The following is a 13,909-nucleotide window of genomic DNA, read 5'->3' on the forward strand; positions in this document are numbered from 1 at the left end:
CATTTACAGAATTACAACGAGGTGATTTTCGAGGTCGATCATTTCCTGAACTGCCAAAATGCACACTTCCACAACCTAGGTCTCTGCCAAGTCAACTATAGTTAAGAAAAATGTGACGCATCGAAGGGAGGGTACGTAGAAACGAAATAATACCATCACCCACTGTCATGGTCCCAACTTTATTTTTTTATGATAATTAAATCTTTACGACTACCCTTCGTAGCGCTACATGTGGCTCACATCTGTCATCTAGCAGGTTTGAGAGCTACCGAGTGGCCTTAGCCCCGTCTCAGCTTCGAAGTACCTGCAGGTTGCAGAAGAAGTGTCCGATCTGTGGGTAGACGTGGCCGCCCTGCTTACGCCGCAGCACGGCCGACATGCCGTTTACGTTGCCGTTGTTGAGTCGCGTCACCAGTACTGCGTCCAAGCGGTCCAGGTGGCGCACGAAGTCCCAGAAGCACGCCTTGCGCGCGAACCCGCCGTCCACCTGCAACAGCACAACAGAGCGTGACTCAGCGCACTCTCTCTCTCTCTCTCTCTCTCACACACACACACACACACACCAGTGAATGCTCCAAATCTTTGCCGATTTGGCCAAATTCTTGACTGCTGCGTCTTCCGTCCAAAACGTTCCGGGACTCATTCCTGGTGTATAAAGGCCATCAGTGCAGTAACCGCGAGGGCAGCTTTAACTAACAACTGTAAGCAACAGATGTGCTATCGACCAGTCAGTAGCGAGCAGGCAGTGTTCAGTAGTGGACGTGAAACCAGTGAGGGAACGACTTGGACTGAAGTATTTTGAGCCCACAAGAGGTCTGATCCACTTTCTCACTGGCCATGGACCCTACCCGACTTACTTACGTCGATTTGGGGAGAGGGCAACACCAGCGTGCGACTGTGGTGATCCGGAAGGCACACCCGAGCATGTGGTTTGCGAATGTCCCCTCTTAAATGATATTGCCAACACACTACGTGAAAGACTACCCAACCGAGACACATACCATTTACCCAGACGGGAGGAGACCTTTCAGACCTTAAACACCTTGCCAAACGAGGTATCTCGAAAAGTTCTATATGACTATTTAGGCGAGATACATTAAATAATGACAATTCACCACCGATTGCGTCCAAAAGCCCTATTCCCACGCCGCCTGTGCGCGGACTGGCCGACTACATCTAAGTTGGAATCCGCCGCGTGCAGGACTAGGGGGAGTAGGGAACAACCACCGATTACGACACACACCGAATATGACGTAGGTTTAAGTTAGTTAGTTTGTAGGACTTAGTTTATAGGAAATTACGTTAGGAACTGCAGCGAATTCAACATCGAGGCCTGCCCAGTGCCAGGGGCATGCTCGTCGGGATTAGTTCGAAGAGCAAGGCACACGAAAGTAGGTTTATATCCTCACTGGCACACATGTGACGCTGCAGATTACATATATAAATTAAATTAGTTGTAGGAATTAGGTATAAATAGTATATGTAGATAGTAGATGCCCATTGTTATGTTAATAAATGTAGCTCACATACTAACATTAAACTAGCTGCAAAATTTACATATAAATGTTAGGACCCACTAATGAATTAAGGAAGTGGGTTGATTTGTATAATTATAATGGTTTAACAAAAGATTTTTTTTAAAAAAAAATTTAAAAAAAACCATAGTGTCAACGACGTTGTGTCAAAAGTAACTGAGCCGTGTGTCGACTCGTGCTACACCTTGTGTTTAGATTGCATTAGCTTTCCTTTTCTTCCCCTGACGTGTTTGATATGTTGTCTGTCATTAAGTGGCTGCTTGGTTGTCTTTTCCCTCTGCTATCGATATCTGCGTTTTTGCTTCCGGGAAACTGCTATGGAGGAAGTGAGATCTTTGACCGGTTGCAACCTCGTGTGGTGCCGCGGAAGTAGGGGCGTTGCGCGCAGAGAGTGTGTGGTGGACACGGTAGGGCAGTGTGGCTCTCCAGCGCGAAGCAGGCGTGGTCGGTTGTACCGAGTCGCCACGTGATGTACGTCGGTTGTGTATAACGAGCGGGTCGAGTTGACGGAAGAGCTCCCCGCGTGTTGGTTGTATACAGAATCGCCCCACGAGTAGTTGCTGTTCATTTCGCCTTGGTGCGACGTTAACAAGCTTCTTTAAATCCTCCGTTCCAACACTGGAGTTTAAAAGTAGACACCTAACATGAAGGAGCGGTCACTACCCATCAACGTTGCAGAGAAGACGTGAACTCCGGTGACAGAGCGTGTTGTCGCGTGACCGTGGCGTGTTGGGTACAGTGGCGACGCGTGCGCGGTCGGATGTGTGGATCCTTGCCATAGGAGGACGTGTACTGCCTGTTCGAGCACAATTCCAAGTTAAGTTCGTGGAAGGTTTAACCATCAAGTGATAATTTTGTGTAACCAGCGTCTCTTCTGCCTTGTGGGCTCCGGCGACCGGATTTCCTGTCCCTGGCACCGGTGTAATTGAAGACTGATCTTTCCTCCTCCTCCTCCTCTCGTTACTGTCCGATGGGAGGTGTAGTTTTGGCAGTTTAGTTGTTTCGCTATTTTGTCGTGGGTTATGAGTAAATTCATGCTTCTTGTTGATTGATCATATGGTCGCACATTGAGGACTGTGTGGTGTAATGTTTCCTTGCACGAGGTTAGCTCTAATTCTGTCAGCAAGTTAAGCCATCTTATAACAAGTTTTCGCTGGCTAAAAGTCGGTGCAGTGACCATCCTGAGAGTGGCAATTGTGTTTACGGGCGTATTTAAATTGGTGAGTATTCTGTCTAGCCTGAGCATCCCTGAGTGGGTGATTTGTCGCCGCCTTACACGGGTCCGTCATATCTGTTATGTTCTAATGATATTCCAGGACACTTTTGTTTAAAACTATTTTTAAAAATTCCTCCAAGTTTGTAAATTCCTTTTATTGCCATTAATCGTGTGTTTTCTGAGGCGTGTTTAATTTTTTTCTAATGGCGGTGTTGGTAGCTTCACGACCTCACCGTACTTTATTAACAAAGTTCTGTATTTACTTTAGTAGCCTGTTTGCTAATGTTCTTTGAATTTTTTAAAAATTGTTGTATTGCTATAAATTACTTTGACTGGCGTTAGCGGCGTGTTTTAAAAGGTTGTTTATTGCCGTAATGCTAGCTTCTGTGTATTTAAAAAATTTTTTTTTAACTTGTTGTATTGCTATAAATTACTTGATTCCCGTTAGCGACGTGTTTAAAAGGATGTTTATGGCCGTACTGCTAGTTTCTGTAAGATACAAATAAAACATTTGTGAAAATCTCATCTCGAAAGTAAACTACTAGAAATTTGGCCCCGTTTCCCAACTTTTTGTGTGGCTTGTAGTGACTGTAACCACTGTGAGTGTCAGTAACAGTGGAGCAACATCTCTAAATCAAGTCTTCAAGATATTCTCCAGAATACAGTGACCCAAACGTCCGTTAACTTTCGAAATTTCAATACTTCATGGAATATTATAGGTAGATAGCTAAAAGTTAATGCACATGGTTGAAATGACATGGGGTTTTATTGAAACTAAAAACGTGCACGAAATGACCAGCAGGTGGCGCTTCATCTGTAATTGACGGACGATGTTCTGAACAGCACTGTAAGTTGGAATGGTGAGAAATTGTCGCCTACGTTGTTATTTACCATTCCTAATGAGGTCACACGATTGCGGTAGACTTGCGACTTCGGTAACCTCGCGCGCATGAGACCATTTATCTACGATCGGGACATCATTAGGCCAGATCAGTTTGCGTTCCAGCCTTAGCTTTCAGCTCAACTTCAACTACTTCGAGTCACAGAGCCCATCGCCTATAATATTAATGTTTTCAATTATACCGAGGCCATATTCTTAGATGTAGGAAAAGCTTATGACTGGGTGTGGACTGATAAGCTCTTGATCAAACTGCAAACCTTGCCTGACTGTTGTCTATGTAAAATTGGCAGTTTTCTCCAATACTGGCAGATAATGGTTCACATCGATGGGCAACGCTCCAGCGTTAGGCGCCTACAGGAACGTCTCCCACAGGGCTCGGTCCTATCCCCAACTCTTTTCAACGACTTACCCAACCTCCACCGGGTCGTCCTGGCTCAGTTTCCGTACGACACAGCCTTACTCACCTGCAGCCGGTGGATTACTGCAGCAGTGGGGAGACTTCAACATCAGCTCACGCTGAGGGAACAGTGGACATCAGATAATCCCATTTCTCTTAACGCCAACAAAACTAAGGCTGTCCTCTTCACTCGCAAACGACCCGACTTGCAGGACAGGCTTACTCTTCAACATCAAGAACTTGTATGGATAAACGAAGTGAAATACTTAGCGGTGACCCTTTTGCAGGCACTAAGGGCGTTATGTTCGAGAGAGAATATACTGCACGTTTGGTAGTGGTGGGAGCGACGGAGGCAGAAATGTGCACGTACATAGGAATAAGACAGAATGTGTGGGATTTAGGTGTTGGATGGTGGGTGGGATTGTTGATTGAGTAGAAATGAGAGTAGAAATCTCCGTTGGATGCAATCGCTAAGGAAAGATATTGGTGATTAAAAGAAGTGGGTAGGTTACACTAGGGTGGATAGTCGGTTTAAAATTAAGTGTGCCTGTTTGAGTGTATGTGAGGCGGTTACATTGAGATGAAAGACACATTCGGCAACTAGGGAAATTTGTTTAGGGTGTGTGGGATTGTTGGAATGCATAGATGTTTTGCAGGAATCCTGTAATAAAGCAGACGTTATCTTCAGATATGAGAAGGGGGTGGAGAGCGCGGTTGGGGAGGATTGGATTGACCTGTCAGCTGGTCAGATGAGGACCGTGAGTTCGCATTTTGTTGGGGGACGTCGTGCTTTGCACTTGTGGGGAATGTGTGGGACTGGGTCATTGAAGATGAGAGGGGGTTTCAGGTTGGGTAAGTATTCGAAGAGATCGTATCATTTCAGATGTATTGTTCAGACTGACTCCTACTGTAGGTGACCTTAAGAGGATCAGCTTACCAGCATGTTGAAACCGTTGATGCCGAAGAGTGCCGCGTCCCCCTGTCCGCCGGGGAACACGTAGAGTGTGGGGTGGCTGAACCGGATATTGCCCACCACGTCGCTGGGCTCCAGTAGCGCCTCTAGCGGCGCGGCGCGCACGAACGCCGACAGGTAGTTGATGAAGTTGCCGATGGCGGCGCCGCCGGCCGTCATTCGGTCGTCAGGATTGATTCGCACCTAGATTAACATTACATTGCATTAGATATACTCTACGTTCCACAATCCACAGAGGGAGATCCTCAAGGATGTAAAACGTCATAAAACAAAAGTAAATATTCATATTTACAAAAAAAAGAAGAGCTGTTGATGTTTCCTCCATGTAAACTAAGTGAAATGATGCTTGTGGATGTAGAATAAGACAAAAAAATCTTAAACATATTTTCATTTCTCACACAACATGTAAATGTACAATACACGGTGAATCATATGATCGTTATTGCCTCTCAACATCAAACAGGAAATTACTTTACAACGTTTACATTGCCGTACTGACATTGATTACACTGATGGTGTGATGAAGTCAAATATAATGAAATGCTTAAGTCACTTGACATTATTAATGATATATAAATCGATTGGGTTTCACGAATAAATTCGGAAGTAGAGTAGAAAGTTTGGCTGGCAATAAGTCCTTTAGGCTCGTCTTAAACTGAGTGTAATTACGTAGTAGTTCAACTTCGTACAGCGGCTGGCAAGTTACTGAGAATGTGTGTTCCTTAATAATGGACATATTTCTCGACAAAAATATGTGGCTCTAAATCTTTGCAAATATTATTCTTATTTCTGCTATTGATTCGAAGAACTTAGCTGTAGACTGGACAAAAGAGATTTATTATTTACGACAAAGTTCAGTGATGAATGCGTATGTTGGGAAGCAATAGTTAGCATTCCCAGTGTCTTGATCAGGCCTCTGCAGGACATCCTTGAGTTCATACCACATGTAATTCGCATTATATGCTGTTGTAAAATTCTAGCTGTCCCAAAAAACGACGACGAGCAGTTAAAGTACTAAGTACTCTATACTAAAAAAGAGGACTTACGCACAATATCTCCAAATTCCGGTCCGATCCATCCCCCCACTTGGCAATGTCATCTCAACTTCAACATTCCCAAAATTCTTCCATGCACACCCAGTTTCCTTTCCCAACACGACGCCTATGCCAACTGAAACTCCCTGTCTCTGTATTCTGTATATCCCCCAAACGCGCATCAACCATTCCACTGTTCCTCAACCATCGTCAAATCCTGGTAACCTGTCACATCTATCCGTCACTTCTCTCCAACTGTTCATGTACACTCTTCCCACATCTTCCAATGAAAGGCCAATCAGTTCCCATGACTTGGTCGCTAAGGCCTCTTTAATATGTGCGATTTTCTTACTTCTGTCGATTGCTCGTGGCATGTGTACTGCGGCACCCCTCGCGTATTATTCCTGACTGAGACTCACTTCCACGAGCAGTCGCTTGTGTGTATACCTTGGCACCAAAATAGCGTTTTTTTCTCATTGCTGTTTCCGCCGATATCTGTAGAATTAAGGACAATTCAAATTGGACGTAAATAGAACGTCAAAGATTGGAAGGGAATGCCAGCATCGAATGGTGGTGTCTTCACACTAGACGAAACGTCAACATAACGTTACGTGGCTTAGTTCTGTACTGTAAGGTGAACATCAAGTTGTGAGGGGCAACCGCGACACACACACAAAAAAGAAAAAAACAGGAATATGGTAATCGAAGTAAGGAACTACAAATGATAGTGGAGTTTATTAATGATCAAAGGTTGAATATTACATTCTCCACACTGCTGAAAACTAAAAGAATGTGAAAAGAGTCTCGAACATTTTTTTACTGAAGATAATACACAAATATCAACACACAATATTTAGAAGGCATTAAAACTTTTTGGTTTATGCTATGTCTGATTTTATGTCTCAGTGTCAAACACTGGTAACGTCACAAACTAATTACTTCCTTAGAAAGAACTGAATTGTTCTGTACTGAAACTACGTTCATGAAAAATTGCTTTTTATGTACAGGGCTATTACAAATGATTGAAGCGATTTCATAAATTCACTGTAGCTCCATTCATTGACATATGGTCACGACACACTACAGATATGTAGAAAAACTCATAAAGTTTTGTTCGGCTGAAGCCGCACTTCAGGTTTCTGCCGCCAGAGCGCTTGAGAGCGCAGTGAGACAAAATGGCGACAGGAGTCGAGAAAGCGTATGTAGTGCTTGAAATGCACTCACATCGGTCAGTCATAACAGTGCAACGACACTTCAGGACGAAGTTCAACAAAGATCCACCAACTGCTAACTCCATTCGGCGATGGTATGCGCAGTTTAAAGCTTCTGGATGTCTCTGTAAGGGGAAATCAACGGGTCGACCTGCAGTGAGCGAAGAAACGGTTGAACGCGCGCGGGCAAGTTTCACGCGTAGCCCGCGGAAGTCGACGATTAAAGCAAGCAGGGAGCTAAACGTACCACAGCCGACGGTTTGGAAAATCTTACGAAAAAGGCTAAAGCAGAAGCCTTACCGTTTACAATTGCTACAAGCCCTGACACCCGATGACAAAGTCAAACGCTTTGAATTTTCGGCGCGGTTGCAACAGCTCATGGAAGAGGATGCGTTCAGTGCGAAACTTGTTTTCAGTGATGAAGCAACATTTTTTCTTAATGCTGAAGTGAACAGACACAATGTGCGAATCTGGGCGGTAGAGAATCCTCACGCATTCGTGCAGCAAATTCGCAATTCACCAACGTGTTTTGCGCAGTCTCGCGGTTTAAACTTTACGGCCCCTTTTTCTTCTGCGAAAAAAACGTTACAGGACACGTGTATCTGGACATGCTGGAAAATTGGCTCATGCCACAACTGGAGACCGACAGCGCCGACTTCATCTTTCAACAGGATGGTGCTCCACCGCACTTCCATCATGATGTTCGGCATTTCTTAAACAGGAGATTGGAAAACCGATGGATCGGTCGTGGTGGGGATCATGATCAGCAATTCATGTCATGGCCTCCACGCTCTCCCGACTTAACCCCACGCGATTTCTTTCTGTGGGGTTATGTGAAAGATTCAGTGTTTAAACCTACTCTACCAAGAAACGTGCCAGAACTGCAAGCTCGCATCAACGATGCTTTCGAACTCATTGATGGGGACATGCTGCGCCGAGTGTGGAAGGAACTTGATTATCGGCTTGATGCCTGCCGAATCACTAAAGGAGCACATATCGAATATTTGTGAATGCCTAAAAAAACTTTTTGAGTTTTTGAATGTGTGTGCAAAGCCTTGTGAAAATATCTCAAATAATAAAGTTATTGTAGAGCTGTGAAATCGCTTCAATCATTTGTAATAACCGTGTATTTGTATTCTCATTTATGCGCAATGTAGGCTTCTTCTTTGTCGTTCTTTGTGTTCTGAAATTTGGTCTCACTTGTGGAAGAACAGGAGCAAGAAAAATACCAAGTTTCATACGTTCTTTGCAACGTGTCATTAAAGCAAAGCGAATAGTAAAGTATAGATTAATAAGGCACAAGAGGGCAAACTTCATTAATTATACGGCTGCGTGGTGTCTGTTCTGTGTCGGACATGTCCTAAAGAACGGACACCACGCGTTCATATAACTGATTCTTCTAAATGGACAGTGGATCCACTTTCTTCAGTGCGGATGCACAAGTTCGTCCGACCTCCAGCGGGATCTCAGAGTAGCGAGCATGGATGAGATGCAGAGAGACTGCAGATAGGTGCCGCTCTGTGGGATTGTGTGTCCCGGATGACACAGTCGTTAACACATCTGCGTAGTAAGCAGGAGATCCCAGGTTCGAATCCCAGTCCGGTACACATTTTCACTCGTCGCCGCTGATTCCCGATGCAGCTGACATCTGCAGTAATCCCTTCCCTATCCTTTCACTTTCCTTCCCTTCCTCCCCCCCCCCCCCCCCCCCCGCTCCACCTTCAATTTATATATAAATTCCTTTACGTTACCACAACTGAGAGCAGCGAGAATTGGTAATATTTTTTATTCGCTGAGTCCAGGCTGGAACTCGGCGTGGCAGGTGATGGAATCGACTGTAAATGGGAAATGCCTTCTGGTCGCTACCATCAGCCACCGTGCTGAGTGGCGGCTTGAATTTCGCGAGTAGTACCTTCCGATTTCAACAGTCGAGTTACCGTCTGCCATTTCTGCGCATGCAATCTAATCATGCATGCACGAGGCTTTGGAACTCTACATTGGGAACACTCAGCCGATTTTGATATCATTGACTCAGTCACGACGTGCTTGTCTGCTGATTTGCACACCGGCATCTGGCACAACAAGTAATCAGAATTACTGAAGCAAGCATGTCGCTCGTATAAATCAGGGTTATGTACATCTTCACTGCCACCCATCCCTCCAGATGGAACAGTCCTTTCTTTTCCTTCCCCACATCAGAACCACCTCCTTCCCATTCCTAGCCTTTCACTGGTAGCCACGCCTAAAGTACTCAGTTTGCTCTCCGTCATGGCAGCAATATATCAGCACCAGACACCCGTTCTAAGACTTTCCTACACGCTGCTCTCCGGATTACGTACTCTCCACCCTCCCAAAGTCCCCATACTGCTGTTACATGTCCCCCTCAAGAAATTCACAACGTTTAACTATCAACGTTTTCATCTTTCAGTCCATCACTTTTCAAACTACAAACATATAAACATATATTTCACTAGTATTTTAGACCTTTCAACATTGCAGCCCAGTCAGCAATCGTGATAATCTAATACACAAGAAACTATCAGCCTCGATTGCGGTAATGAAACCAACCTTTACCTAGGTTTCAGCCCAAGTAATTGAGCATTCTTCAGAAGTTATACCTGTTTCTATAGTATATCTACGAGGGCACGGTCTACAAATAAAGGCTGTTTCAGTTTTATTTCTAGACCAAGTCCTCGTAGACATATTATAGAATCAGGTACATCTTCTGAAGAAGGCTCAATTACTTGGGCTGAAACTTAGGTAAAGGTTGATTTCATTACCGTAATCGAGGCTGATAGTTTCTTATATATATATTTCACTAATATTTTAAAAATTCTTGCATCTGGCTTTGGTCGGCTACAGAGCAGGTGCGATTCAAACACTAACAGTCCATCCAACGCCGATGCTGTCCCTCAAGGGAGAAATAACGAGGGTTGGAACTTAAATAGTGGCAACTATTTATTCACAATCGATACAAAAGAGTTACATGTTTGTACCTGTTACTGTCCTCCAAAGTAGTCACCAGCGTTGTGTAGAACCTGTTGCCAGCGATGTGGAAGGCGTAGTATACTGTTAGCAGAGGCTATTCTGTTGATGGTGCATATGGAGCGGTCTAAAGTTATGGCGATTCTCCTGTACGACTGTGATGGTGTTATCCTAACGCATTACGTTCCTCCACGGCAGGCCGTCAATGCACAGTATTATTGTTCGTTTTTGGAGCATCACCTGCGATCATGCGAAAGAAGCGTCGACACTTTCTGGGCAACCCACCTATCATTTTGCTCGACAGTGCGCGGGAGCGTACAGCGCAAGCTGTGGCTGCTTTGTTCGGTCAATGGGACTGGGAAGTACTGTACCGTCCATCATACTCCCCGGACTTAAGTCCTTGTGACTTTGATTTGATTCCGGAGATGAAGGAACCACTTCGTGGCATTAGCTTCAGACCTGTTCCAGAGATTCGACAGGCAGTAGACCGCTCCATTCGCACCATCAACAGAATAGGCTGTGCTAACGGTATACTACGCCTTCCACATCGCTGGCAACGGGTTCTACACAACGCTGGTGACTACTATGAAGGACAGTAACAGGTGCAAACATTTAACTCTTTTGTATCGGTTGTGAATAAATAGTTGCCACTGCTTAAGTTCCAACCATTATATATATATATATATATATATATATATATATATATATATATATGAGAGAGAGAGAGAGAGAGAAAGAGAAACAACAGAGGCAGGTTGTAAGACTACAGAAATATGTTCCCATTAAATAATGTAGGCGTTAAATTACATTCAGTTTCCAGCTGACGATGGCATATTAAGCTGAAAGCCAGTTCATAAGCAAATAAATAATATTTGCTGAACATCAGGCATAAAAATGGCTCTGAGCACTACGGGACTTAACTTCTGAGGTCATCAGTCCCCTAGACTTAGAAGTACTTAAACCTAATTAACCTAAGGACATCACACACATCCATGCCCGAGGGAGGATTCGAACCTGTGACCGAACATCAGGCATAGTTTCCTTTTTAAAATGAACTCTAGGTTACTTACATCAAACATAAATTGTTATACGTTTTTCTAACATTTTTACTGTAGGCTACTGTTGCATTTGTCTTTGTAATGATTAGCGGTTTCATTAAAATTTTGCACACCTTCAGAGCCATTACAGTTGCAGCGCAACCTGCCAGTTTTATGTGCTATGCAAGGCCTCTGTGAGTTACTTTTTGTGCCCTACACTCCTCGCCCGCATATAATACGTTATTGCATCACCCTGGCCAACCTCGATTCTCGTCTCCGCACGCTCCGTTGCCACTGAAATGGCAGTCCAGGGGATAGGGGAGGTGGAAGAAGGAGAACTCGTCGAACGAATCGAGTTGCTTGACCTTTGTCGACATTTCTGGTAGCCTCCCTCCTCCGCTCGATCAATTTTCCACGGGTCGCCGTTGAGCTTCCCCCGGGAACATCTTGCCTTTCTAGTCCAAGGGGGTGTAATTCGCTAGAATGTCTTTTAGAGCTGCGGGTCGTCTTAAGTTTTTGTCCTCAAGAACGCACCCTTCCTGCTTCATCACGTTAGAGAGAGGCCGAGGGAATCTGCGAGATGTCTCATGTGGAGGGATCGCAACCTTGTCACTGAATTTTCTTAAGGAAAAAGACACACGTGGTACACTTGGAAATCGCATTAAACGGCGGAGGGCGACGAGTCAGACACATTGGTCCACGGCAGCGCAGCTCCAAACACCCGTCTACATCAACACTGTCTGCGCAGAAACGGGAAATCGCTAGGGGTGGTGTACCACTCTGAGCACGCGCTGAAATCGAGATGTTTCCGATGCAATAACGTATGGCTGGCGTTCTGCAGCTGACACGCATTGTGTGAATGGGCACGGCCGGTACCGGCTTTTGTTATTTATGGAGATTAATTATTTACTGACAATGCAGTAATTGCATTATGCGAGCCATCTCGCGTGACGGGACACGGACAAACGGCTGCGTCGGTTGTGTGTATATTGTGTGTGATCTGGAATTACACACCACTGACTGACTGTTGTGATGCATGAAGATCGGCTTCGATAGCGAATCCGGTGGGGCGTGCACAACGCCTAAATAGGATATAAAGGTCAAAAATCCGTCACTCATTGCACTGGAGCACACATTTTCCAGAGGATAAATGTTGCTGGTTCCAAAAAAGGCATCAGTTTTTTCCCCATTCTGCTGTAGGTTTCGAGGCACAGAGCATATGGTGAATACCACTGTTCATTCCACATCTGCTTAAGTAATCTACAAGCAAATGTAGAGTGTGTGGTGGAGGGTGCTTCGAACGAATATTTTCGATGTAACTGAGCGATGGAGAGGTGATTTCTCCGTATTCCCCCGTATGCGTCCCGATCTGTTACCTTATTCTTATAATCGCTATGCAAGGTATATGTGGCGGCAGCAGAATTTCGCAGTGTCTTCTCAAAATACACCCTTTCTACATTTACACAACTGCATCACCTCTTTCCCCTAAAAGATTTGAATTTACGTTTCCCGAGTGCCCCTGTTAAACTTCGTGGGGGCTATATCGACCTGTCATGATCCTATCAGCACGGCTGCTGTTATGAGCTCCCGATATGAACTCCAAAAGTTGGAGCATTAGTCTAGATTTTTTCAAAGAACGTCATGTATGAGATTTTCTTTACAGGTACTATGGCCTTTCCCGGAATCTTGCAAAGAATTTTATGTGGTTCGCCTCCCATGCTACTGGTTTTATGTGTACGCACCATTTCATATCATTTATACTGCCTGACAAAAAGTGAAGCGCCTAGAAGACATGGTCGGATGTCAATGCAACTTGGCACACGTACACACCGTCGGCGGATACGTAAGCGATTGGAGATGCAATTCTCTGTAACAGGTAGACAGGCCACCAGAGTGCATTAGCGTTGTTTGTTTTTAGAGTTATTGCCGAATCTGGTATGATATACACAGAAGAGCCAAAGAAACTGGTATACCTGCCTATTATCGTGCACGGCCGCGAGCACGCAGAAGTGCCGCAACACGACGTGGATGAACGCGTAGGGATGGAGAGAACTAACACCATGAATCCTGCAAGGCTGTCCATAAATCTGTAAGAGTAAGAGGGGATGGAGATCTCTTCTAAACAGCACGTTGCAAGGCATCCCAGATATGCTCAATAAGGATCATGTCTGGGTAGTACAGTAGCCGGCGGAAGTGTTTAAACTCAGAAGAGTGTTTCTGGAGCCACTCTGTAGCAGTTCTGGATGTGGGAGGTGTCGCGTTGTCCTGCTGGAATTTCCCAAGTCCATCGGAACGCGCAATGGACATGAATGGATGCTTACGTACGTATTACCTGTCAGTCATATCTAGACGTATTAGGAGTCCTATATCAGTCCAACTGTATATGCTCCACACCATTACGGAGCCTCCACCAGCATGAACAGTCCCCTGCTGACATGCAGGGTCCATGGATTCATGCTGGTGTCTCCATACCCGTACATCAGATCGACACAATTTGAAACGAGACCCGTCCGACCAGGCAACATGTTTCCAATCACCAACAGTCCAATTTCGGTGTTGACGGGACCAGGCGAAGAGTAAAGCTTTGTGTCGTGCAGTCATCAAGGGTACATGAGTGGGC

At 44.9% G+C, this 13,909-nt stretch overlaps 1 protein-coding gene across 1 annotated transcript in view; it reads right to left on the reverse strand.

Moving 5' to 3' along the window:
* The window catches only part of LOC124622827 (microtubule-associated protein futsch), a gene marked incomplete at its 5' end in the record, with an annotated part of 138,820 nt that overhangs the window by 60,916 nt on the left and 63,995 nt on the right, over positions 1-13,909 (reverse strand). Inside the window, 2 exons of the mRNA XM_047148619.1 lie at positions 305-487; positions 4,987-5,205. Of these exons, the coding sequence (XP_047004575.1) occupies positions 305-487; positions 4,987-5,205 (402 nt within the window). The remainder of the gene's footprint in view (positions 1-304; positions 488-4,986; positions 5,206-13,909) is intronic.

The sequence above is a fragment of the Schistocerca americana genome, chromosome 7, assembly GCF_021461395.2.
Source record: "Schistocerca americana isolate TAMUIC-IGC-003095 chromosome 7, iqSchAmer2.1, whole genome shotgun sequence".
In the NCBI taxonomy this organism is placed as follows: Eukaryota; Metazoa; Arthropoda; class Insecta; order Orthoptera; family Acrididae; genus Schistocerca; species Schistocerca americana.